The sequence below is a fragment of the Condylura cristata genome, unplaced genomic scaffold, assembly GCF_000260355.1.
Source record: "Condylura cristata isolate star-nosed mole 26May11 unplaced genomic scaffold, ConCri1.0 scaffold00011, whole genome shotgun sequence".
Taxonomy (NCBI): Eukaryota; Metazoa; Chordata; class Mammalia; order Eulipotyphla; family Talpidae; genus Condylura; species Condylura cristata.
Window position 1 is genome coordinate 4105618 of NW_004567112.1, and position 15174 is coordinate 4120791.

At 58.7% G+C, this 15174-nt stretch overlaps 1 protein-coding gene across 6 annotated transcripts in view; it reads right to left on the reverse strand.

Moving 5' to 3' along the window:
* Positions 1-5533: 5533 nt before the first annotated feature.
* Positions 5534-15174, reverse strand: part of TACC2 (transforming, acidic coiled-coil containing protein 2) — a 56674-nt gene continuing 47033 nt past the window's right edge. For all 6 annotated transcript variants that reach the window (XM_012723669.1, XM_004680383.2, XM_004680382.2 and 3 more), the window contains 5 exons: positions 13242-13285; positions 7851-8011; positions 7573-7679; positions 7127-7247; positions 5534-6068 (listed from right to left, as the gene is read on the reverse strand). In XM_012723669.1, coding sequence (XP_012579123.1) covers positions 6003-6068; positions 7127-7247; positions 7573-7679; positions 7851-8011; positions 13242-13285 — 499 coding nt within the window. In that variant the 3' untranslated portion in view covers positions 5534-6002. The remainder of the gene's footprint in view (positions 6069-7126; positions 7248-7572; positions 7680-7850; positions 8012-13241; positions 13286-15174) is intronic.

Here is a 15174-nt window from a genome sequence, read left to right on the forward strand (position 1 = left end):
ATCAGGAGATTGGCCTAAAGAGTCTGTGTTTGCCACAAAAGAGAATGAGGGAGACGGGCGTGTGGATGATGTCATTTCCCCTGATTTCTAAAGGCCCACGAGTAACAGGATGGTCTCGGTTATTGTGCCGAGGATGTGGTACACATCGAGCAAATCATGGGATAACCAGAACCCTCAACCTGTCCCTTTAACCTGTCCCCAGGTGATCCCAGGTGATCCCAGGTGATGGGACACCGAGGCCCTCCGAGGAGGCTGATCAGATCATCTGCTGCTTGTGTGACCGGTCCCCACCCAGCTGGGAGCCCCAAGGTGCTCAAGGGAGTGCGGCCAGCTTGGCTGTCACCAGGGCGCCCCCTGTACCTGAGGGGTGTCAGGTGCCAGCTACACTTGCTGTCCAAGCCCACCCGCCCGCCTTCACAGGGGCTGCGCGCTCATGGCGCTCTCTGGGTCACAGGTGCGCTGGGGGCGGTTCTCTTTCCGAGACTGAGCCCCGACAGCGAGCATGACATCTGGGGCTCCTCTTCCTTCTCTGCGTATCTCGGGCTTCCTGGGTCGTTGCGGGCGCCATGGCAACATCAGGATGGTTCTGAGCACTTCCTGTGCCGCGCTGCAGGTCCATGGCTGAGTGGCTGTGGGGGACCAATGGGGTGGCACCTGCTTGCTCCTTGACCTCCCTGCTGGGAGGTGACATCCTCACATCCCTAAGGTCCGGGGTGGGCGACCCCAGGAGAGTCGCGCAAAGAGCCTGGATGAGAATCAAGCCCAGGCCCTCAGCCCCCAGCTGTGACGAAGAATGGACTAGCAGGTCCCCCAGCTGTGGCCGCTGGTCCACTCCATTTCTAGCCCTAGTACCCACAAATGTTTTTTTAAATAATATAATAGTTTTCATATCATTTTGTACATTTTCCCCCCATCTCAATTGTAATCCCGTGGGTTTCCCATCACCGAGTCACCCGTGTGCCATCACCATAGTCCAGCGCACTCCCTCCCCCACCGTGTTTGATCCCGTTCCCCACGCCACCCCATAAAATGTCTCTGGTCTAGAGCTGTTCATTATTATTATCATTATTTTCTCCCCTGGTCCGTTATGCTCCGGCTATGCGTGAAAACATCTGGTATTTTTCCTTTTCTTTCTGGCTTATTTCACTCAGCATGATCCCTTCCAGCTTCATCCATGTTGCTGCAAAAGGCATGTGTTTCTTTTTTTTGGTTGCTGAGTAATATTCCATTGTGTCTATGGACCACATTTTTTAAATCCAGTCATCTACTTTTGGGCATTTGGGCTGCTTCCATGTTTTTCCAATTGTAAATAAAGCAGCAATAAACATGGGGGTGCAGGTATCTTTTTGAATCAGTGTTTTTGTGTCTTTTGAGTACCCACAAATGTTTTGACAAAAATAGTTAAATTAAAATGGGAGGGTCTAACGTCATTCAGAACTACGCCTTTTGATTTGTTTTGATGATCAGTGTATAATTTTCTTTTGGGGAACTAAGAACTGCCGAAGGGGCTGGGGTGGGGTCAGGGCCAGCCAAGGCCTTCCCGCAAGGGCAGGCGGGAAGTTGCCGCATCCTGGAGATCTGGATCTGACGTCTGGGCCCCAGGTAGGAGGTGGGGGCTGCGCAGACCCCTCCCGGGAAACTTAGCCCATTGAATTCCGGGCCCCCTCTAGGGCTCCCAGAGTCCAGCGCAGTGAGAGCCCGGCGTCCAGCCCGGGAGCCCGAGCACAAGCTTCCTGCGGCCTTCCCGCGCAGCCCCCAGGGAGCCAGGCCGATGGCGAAGCAGGACAGGAAAGCAGCTGCTGGGCCACCCTAACTGTGTCCGTGACTGTAAGCGGGGCCGCTGATGGCCTCTTCCTGACGCCGCCTCTCCTGACCCCGTGTTGCTGAGGGGCTGCCGGCCACATGGAAGCTTGCCCAGCCCTGCACCCGCACACCAGAGCCACGAACCTCGGAAGAGCCCAGCTCGCACTCGGACAGCTGGGGGTGCTGTGTGTGTGCCTGGACGTGTCACGCCGGCCGGCGCCTGTCTGCTTCTGCGGGCCGTCTCGGCAGGTGTCTGCAAAACCGGATATATCAGCCCGCTTTGCTGCTGCCTCCCCGGCATCCGACGTTTCCCCAGCTCCCTGTCCCTAGGTCCGTGCACGGTTTCCGTTGAAGAGTTTAAATGCTGTCCTGAACCTCTGAACATCCCGCTCCACTATGGGCCTGCGGGCAGGGGCGCCCGGCCAGGCACAGCTGCTGGCCAGCCCTCGGGCTCCCTCTCGTGGCCGCTCAGGAACAGCATCCCAGAGGGCCGCTTCCTCCTTTCCTAAGGTCTGAGCTCAGGGACCCAGAGCCCTCTGTGTGCACATCTCTGCTGGAGTTCCCGGTGGCTGAACTATCAGACGGAGCCAACAACCACAAGTAGGGTGAAGTGGCCGTGGCCCCCGAGGATTACCTGCAGTGGACCAGCGGTGTGCTGGGATGCGGCCGGCACCGGCCCAGCATATGAGCCCAGAGAAGTCATGAGCCCTGAGGGCGCAGGCCCCCGCCGGCTCAGACTCCAGACTTCACAGAGCACAGCCCTTGGCCAGAACCACCTGCACCAAGCCCACCACCCGGTTCCAGCCGCCATGCCCCCTCCCTCGCCACGGGAGGGAAGGAGGAAGCCTCCCCACCCCACTGCCCCCCTCCTCCAGTGGGGCCTCCCCTTAGCTGTCCTTAAAGCGTCGAAGGAGGAAACCTGGGGAGTGGACACAGCTCCACGAAGGCCGGGTAAAAGTGAAGGATATTCAGCGTTTGCAACGCCAGGGCCGAGACCCCTCAGGCCAGGCCAGGCCGGGCTCCTGAGGCTGAGCTTGGGCCGGGCAGACTGAGCAGCCGGGGCCCAGCGGCCCAGCTCCTAGGCCTCAGAGGGGTCTGTGTCCACTGGGGGTGGGGTGGGGCCTGTGTCAGGTGTTGGGGGTATAATTTGTACAATCCCTCTGCAGGCGATTGGGCAGTGGGCTTCCCAGATAAAAATGTATCTTTGAGGAAAACAGCCCGGGCGCCCTGGGACCTGGCTCGGCTCACAGTGGCCGCTGTTCCACTGCTGCCCAGGGATAACTGCACAGCAGTCAGGACAGACCGGCCCAGACGACCCTCCACGGAGGGTTTCCTACAGCTTCTATTTGGGAGGCGGTTTACGGAACCCGGCAACATGCACCCACTTACAGCTTGATGATGTCAGGTGTACACAGCTGGATGCAATCCTGCCTCCCTGCTTTAGCACAGTCCACCAGCCGCAAAGCTGCACCCTCGCTCCCAGCCCGCCAGCTCCTGACCGGCAGCCCGGCCCCTCGTCCCGCCTCCGGAAAGCTACGAGAGGAAGCAAAGTGCATGCTTGAGAGTCTGGACTTTGATCTGGCTTCTTTGCTTCAGCGGAAACACGAATCATAGTCAAGCCATAGAGGACCAAATAGCCTCCGACCTGGTTACTTTACATCAGCAGCACCTGCTTCTTGACCAATGACAGCAGCTTCTGTGTGTCCACATAACACTTACCCAAACTGAGATTTGTCCCCATACCCTGAGGTGAAGGCCTGCATCCCAGGGCCTCCGGTGTCACCCCTGGAAGCCAAATCCTCACCACGGGCTTCCCAGGACCGCTAGGAAGCCCCACAGCTCCCCCTGCTGGGCGTCCTCCCTTACTGCCTGGGCCTGTAACCACCTTCAGGCCCAGGACTGTGCTGGGGCCTCTGCATAGTATTGGGGTGCCCACAGCAGCGAGGGTTCACAATGACAACAAACACTGGCATGATGTAAGTGTCCACAGTGGGCAGTTTGTTAAGTACATCTGGTCCATGGGACTCAGGTGTGGTGATTACGAGCCGCGCTGCTTGACATAAAACACTCAGCACTAACTAACGCGTGTTAGGTGAGGAGGAGGAGGGCCGAGCCGGGGGCGGGAACCACGACACTCCAAATGACGTCACTCCAAATGAACAGCTCACATAGAAAGGGCAAAACTACAGAAAAATAAAGCTAAGAACGTTTAGTTATTATCTCTTGGTTTGGGGTGATGGTTGTTTTCTTTCCTCCCTTATCTGTATTTCTAATTTTTGGCAATGGACATGTTTCACTTGAATGAGAAAAAAGATTGAGGAGCTTCTCTGGCCTGAGAATTCAGCTGAGAGAGAATCTGGGATGCGGGTGGTGGAAGGGATGTGTCCTGCCAGGTGAGCATCCGGTGAGGGCGGTGGCTGGACCAAACAGAGGCTGCTGGGCAGGGGGAGGAGGCAGCGTCCTGGTCAGGTGGGGGTGGCCTGATTACAGGCTGGGGGTGCAGGCTGCCCTTCTCTGCCTGTGCTGCCTCTAACCGCCAAGCTTCACCTTGGACGCCAGCTCCGCCACACCACCTGTGCCGGCAGGAAGGGCCCTAAGCGAGGCAGCAGCCTGGAACCACCGAACCTGGGCAGGAAGGGGGGCATCCAGCCACAACGTCGGGCTCGGGTCTGCTCCCCAGGCGTATACCCCACCCCACACGTCCTACGGGGTGTACACGTCCCCCCGGGAAAATGCGCCCACATCCTAACCACCACCGCCTGCAAAGGCGACCTCAGTTGGCAATAGGGTCTCTGTAGATGTAATTCAGAGTCCTGAGAACACTGGATTGGGGGTAATGCCTGCCCCCAAGGCTGGACAGGGCCCCCTGAGACCTGCTCTGGCTGGAGCCACGTGTCCGGCCTTTCTGGTCCGGGGCCTCCGTGCCAGTGCTTGCGAAGATCCGGGTTCCTAGGGGATGAGAAATTCTGCCCTTGCCTCAGTCCTGCCTCAGCCCTCACCAGCTCACCGGAGTGGGTTCCTATGGGGTGGCCCCTTGGAAAGCAGGGCTACTGGACACACAGAGAGGCCAGGTGAAGAAACTGGAACAACGTGGCCAGAACCATGGAGGCTGGCGACCCTGGACACTGCCTCAGGGACTGGGGGTGGGGTGGGGGCAGCCTGCTGACTTCTGGCCTCCAAACCCGCCAGAGGATGTCTTTGCATGGTTTCAGACTGCCAGCTTGGGGCGACTTGCTATGGCAGTCTTAGGGACCCCAGTCACCCCCACCCCTCACCCCATCCACACTGTTCCAGTAACACGTCTGAGGGCAGACACGTGCTAATCCCCTCGCGGCCTTCCGCCGTGGTAACTGCCCCGTTTCCTAATCCTTGGGGGTGCGGATAATCTCCCAAGGCTAGCCACGCTCCAGGGGTGTCGCCAGGAAGGCGACAGCCTGCTACTTCCTTGAATCAATCACAGGAAATAGCTTTTACCCCCTAATCTCAAAGAGACTTTGTACAAACAAAATCTAAGTGACCCAATGTGCTCACTTAATTATTTAAGTAGCAAGTCGATATTTCTCATTAGCTTCATCTTACAGACTCAGGCACAATAATGAAGGCAAGGTTATTTTTAACCCTGCAGGGCAAGAGATGAGCCAGAGAATACAAGGCCAGATTGCTATCGCTTAACAAAGGCGAGAAAGGATTCAAACAGCCCCAGAAAATAAATCAGAGCCACACTTAGTGCCAAGATCCAAAGAAAAAAATTTATTTACAATAGAGAATTTTATTGGAAACATGCATTTTCTTAAACAAATCAGCAAATGCAGATCAAGTTTACGCTCTTTAAGGCAAGAGTCCCTGTGCAAGCTGTACAAGTTCATATGAAATCCAGAAGCCGCTCACCCTGGGAACTCAGGTGCAAAGGGCAAGGTCAAGGTCAGCGATGTGTCTTTCATTAGAGAATCAGACAATCTCCCTGATACAGGAACTCTGAGGTCAACTTGCTATGAATTATACTAGGAAAATGCAAACCAATAGCAAGAAATTCTGATGGTCTCCCTAGTACTGCATACAATCAAATCAACTTTATTTGGAAAGGAAATACAGTAGTGCATACGCAAAAGTGAGACACCCTGTCCTCACAGCGGGGTGGGCAGCAGTGTGCCGACGGTCATATTGCACGCAACGGTCAAGTTCAGACGTGTGGTTCAAAGTTAGCTTTTCCCCATTTTGGCAATCAGTTCATCACAGATCTTGGTGAGTTCTTCTATCTCTTTGTTCTGGAAGAAGAGGAGAGAGGCTGCTGAAATCTCTTGGTGGTTTGAATTAAGCCAATTGAAATGGTCATTTGGTGTCGGGTCCTCCAGAACACTTGGCACCTCTGAAATGCTCTAAAGCAGCGAGACACGTGACCTAGAGATGAGCGATCTAAATCTATACCCCACCTCTTGCTGTGTGACCTTGGGCAAGTCACACAGCCTCTCTGAGCTTTGCTTTCATTATCGCTAAAATGTAGATGTTAACGTTTGTCTCTAGGACTAAACGAGGGATGTAACGCCCACAAGCACAGTGACCAGCACACAGTGAAGGGCTCACGAGCACCGGCTCCCTCCACAGCCCCCATCTCGCACTTCCCCTCATCAGGGATGGCCTGGTGGGGCAGGACCGAGACCCCTGGGTCCCAGGGCTCAAGGGCCTTGGAGGGAGAGACGTGGCCATCCCGGGTCAGTGCAGCCAGCCACGCTGGAGCCCGCTGGGAGCAGGCCAGGCCGCGGCCCACTGGGTGTTGCGGGTAGCGGAGACCACACAGACACACTGGCCTCCCGGCCCCTCCCCCCACGTTGCCCACCAGGGTTCCTAGATCCAGTAGGTGAACTGAGCAATGTCTGGAAACAGCTGGGGCGCCTGGCCCTCACCACCCACACTCTTCAGACGACCTCCGCCCCCCGCACAAGGGGCTCTCGCTCAGACACGCAGGGGTGGGAGGTCCCAGAAGACTGAGCGCCAGCTGGAAACCAGGCCTGGCGGAGGCTGAGGGGCCTCGCGAGCTCTCCAGTCCTGCTGCCCCTGGCCAGGCTGCAATCTGCAGTCGGCTGTCTCTGCTGGGGCCCTGGCAGGACCCCCCAGCCCCCGCAGGCTAGAGGCAGGATAACGTGTATGTGTCTGACACACAGTGGAGGCCTCATGGGTACTTGAATATGGACAAGGAATGAAAAGCAGCGGCGAGCACCCAGCCAGGAGGCTCGTGTCGGGGCTGGCACTAAACTGCCTCTTCCGACAGGCGTCTTTGGGGGGCTGCCGTGCGAGCCGGGGAGCCCGGACCCCGCCACGCCGTTACCTTCTGCTCCAACGTCCTCTCCAGCGCGTCCACCCGCAGCTGCTCCTTCCGCAGGCTGGCCTGGTAGGCCGCCTGTTCCTGCTGGGCCTTGCCTCGGACCTGGGCTATCTCGGCGTTGGCCCTGGGCAGATGGGGCGGGGGTGAGGGGCGCTCAGAACCGGTCGGCATCTCCTAGGCGCTCTCCTCCCACCCTGGCCGGGGGGAGCCGTCTGGGTCCAGCGCCCACCGACAGGGGCCTGAATACAGGGGCCCATGAGAACCCCACCCCCAAGGTGCACTGAGGGCTGCCCTGGAAATGGCAACATGCACCCCTCACTTATCAAAACGAATGCCAATCGGGAGCACGTGCTCATTGGACCAAAGAAGCACAGCACGTCATCCGCCCATCCGGAAACAGCCTGGGCCCTGGGGGCTCCCGATGCCCTCGCCCGTGGGGCCCCGGTTACCTGTCCAGCTTCTCTTCTGCGTGCACCTTCAGGGCCTGGTACCTCTGTTCCTCCTTCTTCACCCGGGACAGGTACTCCTGTGCGCACTTCTTCAACACCTCTTCATTCTGACCACGCAGGACGGGGTGGAAACCACAGAGGACGTGCTGAGTGTCGGGAACCCCCAGGCCTCTGATGCAGAGGCGCCCCACTTCTCAGCTAGTGGAGACGGGCGTCAGCCCCGCCCAGCCCGCCCCTGCTCTCCAGTCCCCATCTCCAGAGACCCGCGGGGTCCTCACCTTGCGGAATCCTTCCAGAACCTCCTTCATCTTCTCGTATCTCCTGAAGAGGTCGGCCAGGGACTTCTCCACGGAGTTGAGGTCGGCCAGCGCTTGCTCCTTCTCCAGAACCAGCTGCTGGACCGTCTGGTGGGAGACGGATTTCTCCCTCTGTTCATCCTCTGGCGGGAGACACAGCAAAGCCACACCCGTGGAGCGCAGGCCGGTCCAGGGCGAGAGCCGCCTCTCGCGGACGGGTGAGGCGTTTCAGACTCGCCCGGCCCCCCACCCCCACCCCGACTCTGCAGGACCTACAGCCACATCCCACACCTGGAGGGACACCAGCGAGTGCTTCCACCTGCCCCTGCAGCCGACCCCAGCGATTCTATGCGGCTTGACAGGAGGAATCTCCACTACTGACTTGGGCTGAACAACACTGGAGAGTGGGTGGCCGGGCAGGGGGCGGGGACCCTTTCCAGGACTCAAGACAAAGAGATGACCACGGGGGAAGGAAACGGCTTCTTCATTCTTAAACCCAAAGCAGCGTAACTGCCGTCCTGATGCTACTGCACAGCAGGGACGTCACACCGAGGAAAATGCAGCTGTTTCTGCGCAAGCGAGTTTTTCAGTCCCTATGAAGGGTGAAGCCCTGCCGGCCACAGTGGCCACTCTGTCCGGCACCCCGCCTCCTGGCGGCCCCCAGGGGCCACAGCCCGTTCCCTCCCTAGGGCTGGGGGGGCCACCTGGCCTTGCCGGAGGCGGCCTCCCGGCGGCCCCCCGGGGCCACAGGCGCCACTTTCTCTGATCTTTCTGGAACCCTGGTGACAGTGGTGCGTGGGGGAGGGGAGGAGCTCCACAGACGCCTTCCTCCGCTCAGTGCCCCGGGGCACGATGCCCGCTGGCTGCAGTGCCCAGGGGTGCTGGCCGCAGGACGGAGCCCGTGGGAAGTGGCACCCGCCGGCGAGAGCAGCGGTCTGGGCTGCGGGGATGGGGCGCTCGAACGCGGGCGGGCCCCAGCAGCCAGACTGCCCCGAGCAGGTCTCTCCTGCTCAGGGAAGTCTCCAAGGAGAGCCCAGGCACCTTCCCCTCACACCTCTGCCCCCCATGGCAGCCCCCGCCCCCAGGCTCGGCCCTGCTGTGCTGCTTGTGGGGAACACCCAGAGCTCCCCTCGGCCAGAGGCACCTTCCCTGGGCGCCGGCTCTGGGTTCTTGCCCTCAGGTTCCTGGGACACGGCCACCCCCGTAAACCTCAAGTGAGGCAGGTCAGGGCCGGCCGCGGCTCCGGCTCCGGCTGTTAAACTCGCTCACGAGTCCCGACTCTTGGGGCCCCAGACGCTCACCCCTGAGCAGCGTGAGCGTGTACCCGACTCTGGGGGTGGGGTTGGAGTGGGGGGCGTTGCTCGAATACCGCCTGCACCCGCCCGGGAGGTTCTCGGTCAGTACGAGAGCCCCTCATCTGCGCCAAGCTGCGCCCTGGGACGGGCCGCTTCCCTCAGACCCTGCCTCACGCAGCCACTGCTCCTGGGTGGGGGAAGGGCCAGGTGCCGGCGTCTGCCTGCCAGGTTCAAATCCTGGCGCTGCGCTTCGCGGCTGTGACTTGGGCTGGGGTGTCTCAGTCTTGTTCCCCGAGTGGGACGAGCACAGACCATGCAGGGCCCGCTTGAGGATGCATGAAAAACCCTAAACGTAGTAACAAGCTGTGAGGGGGAAGATGTCCTAAAGGAACTCTGCAGAGTCTTGTGGGCCCCACCCCTACTCCAGCTTTCTGGACTCCATGCCTGCTCCAGTGATTGGAAACTACAACTCCCAGCAGCACCAGGGACAGAACTGTCAGGACCAGGGGCGGAGCTAAGCAGCATTCTGGGACCTTGGGGATAAATAGGGCGCGATTTTCAATGGCTCTGGTGGGGAGAGGCAACTGCTCTCTGGCTCTCTCTGACCGTGGGACTAGGGGCTATCAGTTGGTTTGTTCCCACAGCTCCAAGTCAGCCAAGCCGCTAAGATATTCCAGTTAGCTTGTATCTCTCTCTTTCCCTGGGTTGCTCCTTTTCTTTTCCCTTTTTGTAAATAAACCCATTATTGACCCTTTCCTGTGTGCCTGCAGCACCACTGAATTTTAAGCGCACGGGGGTGGCCCCCCAGACAGGCGGCCCAATTCCCACTGGGTGACCCTGTAACAAAGCCAGTGTCAGAGACCCACTGTCTACAGCCTTGCTGGCACCCCCAAATTGGCGCCACAAGGGGTTGCCTCTGGCACAGCCGGCAGGAACTGCCAGCAGGTAGCGCTCTGGCTGCTTCAGACCCCGAACAGCAGGCGCTGTGCTGCATCCCGTAAGCGGGAACCACAGCCCGTCTCGGCCTGCACGGTGGCTCCCCCGGGCCTCGCACACGGTGTGGGGCACATCCCTGGCCTCTGGCAGGCCATGGCCACGTGTCGCAGGGCTCAGGAAAGGAGCACCGTCCACCTGCTTCCCGCATCTGAGACCGGCCTGCCCCGGGTCTCCTCCCCATCTGCTCCATCTAAAAATACCACTTCCGGCCCTCCCTGGTGGCGCAGCAGGTTAAAGCACAGCACTGAGAAGCTAAAGCCGCTTCCGCATGAGTTCGATCCCCGCCTGCCACGGAGGTGACCACATGGCGCGGCAGACCTCTCCTGACCCGCCCTCTGCTCCCCTCAGCAGTGGACTTCGTCACTCTGCCTGTTCTGCTCCCCGCTCTGTCTCTGGTGAAGCCTCTCGCCGCCCCTGTGCCTCTGGCCTGTACCCCAATTCTGTATGAACAAATAAATAAATCTTTAAAAAAATAAAAAATAAAAATACCACTTCCCAGAACACCAGGAGGCAAGAACACCTCAGAATTCTTATTGTAAACCATGAAGGCAGAGAGCGCCTGCAAATCAGGAAATCGGCCGCAAACCAACAAAACAATGGCACTGGACTCGCCAGCTTTTCCAGGCAAAACACCGGCCAACCTCGGGGGATGCAGCACAGAAAGCAAAAGTAACAAAAATCAAAAAACCAAACAAACGAGGGTTGCAGTGGGTCAAACCAGGGGGAAAGCATCTACTTACCAGGCTTGCCTGTGTGTTTTGCAAGCAAAGGGGAAAAGCAACAGAAAATGGAAGCAAAACAGATCATCAGGGCAGTGTTAGGAAAGCAGAAAAAAACAATCGCAACAGCCTAGAATGCAGAAGCAAAGGGGGCCTTGTGTTCCCAGTTCCCGCTCGACACTTGAGCCTAATGAAACAGGTTCTGTCAGTAACACGTCACGGGGACTGTCGAGGCGGCCAGGCTGGCGTGGGGCGGTTGCGAAGGCTTAAGGGAAGCCAGAGCCTGGAGGGCGGGCAGGGCCAGGGCTGGTCTGGACTTCACCAGGCGGGCACTCTCTCTGGTCCCGCCGGCCCAGGGCCTTGGGGTGGGGTGGGGGAATGAAAGGCAGCACACGGGGAGCAGGCGGGAAGCTGGGTGTGACGCCACATAGTGGGGTCCCTTGCCACCATGGGAGGCTTATCTGGCCAGGCCTCAGCCCCGCCTGGTTGCTGGCCGGGACACCGGGACTTGGGGTCTGTGTGGCCCTGGCCACGACTGAGGAGTGACGTTGGTCGGCGGCCACGTCGGGCGCCCGTCTGATGAGAAGAGCTGGCAGCTGGGTGAAGAGGAGGACAGCGAGCTGCGTGTGAGTGTCGGGAGAGGCCCCGCAGGTCACCTGAGTGAGGACGCTGCTTCCAGCCAGGGACGCTGCGGGGGGCGTCCCAGAGCCACCGGGGCACTCCATCGTCCAAGAGGGGCTCACAGATCTTACAGAGGGCACCCCCAGCTCATGCACAGGGTCTCCTGGGGGTCCCTAAGGGAAAGGGGCAGGCCTGTTGGGGCAGAAGCAAGCACGTGGGGTGGGCAGTGCAGAGGTGCGCAGGTAGGTGTGGGGAAGGGGGTCAGGGGAGCCCCGGCGAGCGCCTGGGGCTGTGCAGCCATGATCCCTGGAGCCCGCTTTCCACAGGCTTCCCTGGGATTCTAAGTGTTGTTCTAACAGGTCTCACCTGGACACCCCGTGAGGCAGCCCCCGTGGGCCCCTGAGGACAGGCCTGGGGCCAACTAGAGAGGGGTGTCTGCTCGTGTGGAAACACCCTCCCAGCAATAAAGGATGGTCCGGCGGCCTTCTCTTGGGGCATGGGCCTTGCACCCCCATTTCAACACCTGACTAGCTGTCATCATCAAGGGCAAATGGCAAGCACATGACTGGTATGCAGAAGGAAGGTTCCAGATGGGCCCCGGGAGGCAGGGGGATGCTTCTTCCCCAAGGCTGCAGGAGGCCCAAGGGCCTGCTCAGTGGCCAGGCCCTGCGTGCTGAGGCAGAACTCCTCCCCGTGACTTTCACCAGCAGGCCCCGTTCCAAGAGATTGCCTTCTTGGTTTGTACTCTTGTTTTTTAACCTCATCCATATGTTTTCATAAAGCCTGACACCAATTTAATAAAGAGGTTTCATGTCATAGAAGCACACGCCGGAGGGGCCCATCCCTAGGAGCGCCAGGAGGCTTCTTCCCGGAACTCTGGGGAAACGGCCTTCGTGGTGACACGTCAAGGCCTGAGCTCTCTGAGCGAAAGCCTCAGCTCTCGTTTCCTCTCTGCGCCCCAGCTGGTCTCGTCTTTACTGGGATGAGATGCGTGGCGGCCACTGGCCGGCACAGCGCCCGCTGGGACACGCACTGCGGTGTGCTCAGACCTGGGGCTCTACTCTGTCTCCTTAAAAACAGAAAATAATAATGTAAAAACCTGGTATCGTGGGCCTGAGCCAATTTAGACGCAAGCACAGACGTGTCCCCTAGCGTCCTAATACCGTTTCGAAAAATGACCACTCGTGTGAACAGCTGGGCTTGGAACTTCTGCAAGATCATGTCTTACTACAGAAAGACAAAGAGCAAAGCCCTGTGTGTCTCAGCTGTGGTCTGAGGCCCTCTGCCACAGGTCGCGGCACTCTGTCCGTGCTGGCCGTCGGGGCGGCTGCATTGAGGGGTCTGAGGCGGTGGCCACAGCCGGGGGGCAGGCTGCGATGGTCGACAGCAGCCTCAGTCACAGAGGGGCGGGTGGGGGCTGCCTTGCCTGGACCCTCCGGAACACCCTGGCACCAGTCTAAGTGGAACTGGAATTTAGGAATTTGGTTCCCCATCTCTCCTGTGAGCAGAAAGCCCCCCCCACATCCAGGGCACCACCCAAGAGTCTCCTGCTTGAGGTGGTCAGATGGTGGCCGTGGCCTCCAACAGGCCCAAATGCTATGGGGCGTTCTGGCCCCTGGCAGGGGCCTCAGGGGGTCCCCAGGCTCGCTGCCCTAGGTGAAGCAGCTGCTTGGGTCCCTCGCTGAAGGAACCTGTGCTCTGAGGCGCCTTCTCCAAAGACCCCCGAAAGTCATGACACCCACCTATCATCTGAGCGATGGTCTTCTCATACTCAGCCACTATTTTCCTGCAAGAGAAGTAAAAACACATTGGCACCGTGCCACGGAGTGGGTTTTAATATCACAAGCGTCTTACTTGCCACGGTTGGCTCACTTCCACTTTCTTCTCCAACCTCAGACTTCTCTTAGCACGAATAGGGTCATTTTCCTAGTGGGTGATTCTGAACACACCACTCCCCTGTGGAAACCTTCCATGTTTTCCCGCCGCCCACTGAGAAAAGAACGTAAGCCAAACCCTCAGCTTGGCAGTCGCAGGCTTTGCAACCTGGCCTGATCTCCCTTCTTCCGTATCACCTTGTGAACACAGTGGTTCACTGGGGCTGAATGATTTCTTGTGTGCTCTGGGCTTGCTCATCCCACACCCTCGCCCATGATCCTTACTTCCCCTCTCTGCTCCTACTTCTCACAGTCTGTTTCTCAAGGTCCGATTCAAATGCCATCTCTTCCAGGAAGCCTTCCCTGATTTCTCCCTGGACAACTGAACTTCTTCCAAAACATGTCACACATATGACACCACAGTACTTGACTGGGAGTTCCCAAAGCCTATGGCCCTATTACTGCCTGTAGGCTTTGTTTCTATGTTACGGGGAGAAGTGGCACTTCACAGGTGGCCTCAAGGAATAGTTGCTGTAAAAACTCACTCAGAACCCCTGCTTATAAGATGGCTTCACCACTGCCCCCAGGTGGAAGGACCGAGGAGGGGAGAAGTCCTCCCTCCAAGGTCGGTCTTCTGGAAGGAACTTCTCTAAAACAACTTGGGGCTGCGTCTGTAGTATCTAATTATTGTTCTCCACGAGAGAACCAAGAGCTGCCAGCCAGCGGATCCGGGGTCCCGACGACAGTGGGCCTGCACCCCTAGCTGTGTAGCTGGGCGAGCTGGTGACTCGCGTGGGCTTTCTCCAGGTGTAGAGAGGACTACCCCAGACCCTGAGCCTCAGGGCTGTGGGAGGTATCAACTGAGGTGAAAGCGGACAGGGTAAGAGCGCCCTCTGCAAAGCCAAGGGTCTGCGGCTTCTGGCCGGGGCCCCCAAACCAGATCCTCTAGGCTCTCTCTGACTCCCACAGGGAAGGCACCGTACGAGGCTCTCTGAGGCCGCCCTCTCACCCATCAGCCCTGTGGGCCCCGCGCAGGGAGAAGCGTGCGCTGACGGGGTGCGGGGGACCCACCAGCGCCGCTGCATTTCCGCCCCATCCACAGGGTGTTGGGGTGCAGGGCCTTTCGGGAACCGTGAGGGTCCAGGGGCCGCAGAGGAGCAGAACCAGGACTGGCATTTGGGCACTGAACTCTGGGGTCACTGCTGTCACCCTCTGGCTGCCTGCAGGCACTGTGCTTTGCGCTTCACAGGGGTGAATGAGGCCCAGAGGCAGCACCCCCCCCCCAAGCAGCCTGGCTGCAGAGATCAGAGGGCCGCACTGGCTCTGGAAGCCCCTCCAGGGGCAAACAGCACCCCCCTGGAGGCTGGCACCCCAGGATGTCCTGCTCCCTATAGCCTCTTCCCTCCCCCAACTTCCACCCCCCCCCCAGAAGAGAGAACAGAGATTAAAAATAATGCAACTCTAGGGCCTCCGTTTGAATGTGAAGTAGCACCCTAAAATTAACCTCCCGAAGTGGTAAGAAAAACAGCAGCAGAAAGAACAAAGAAAAATTTTCAGGAAGAGACCACTTGACCTAGAAAATGGCACAGGACTGGAGAAATGGGGCGCCTGTTCCTTACAACAGTAGCCTGGGAAGCACTTGACTGAGGCTTGGCCAGAACCTGTGCTGCACTGTCCAGACGAGGGGCTTCGGCCCACTTTTAAAAAATCATCCGTTCTGCAAAAATAATGAACATCCATATACCAGAGACATTCTGTGGGGGTGGAGTGGGGAATGGGATCAAAAACGGGGGGGGGGGGG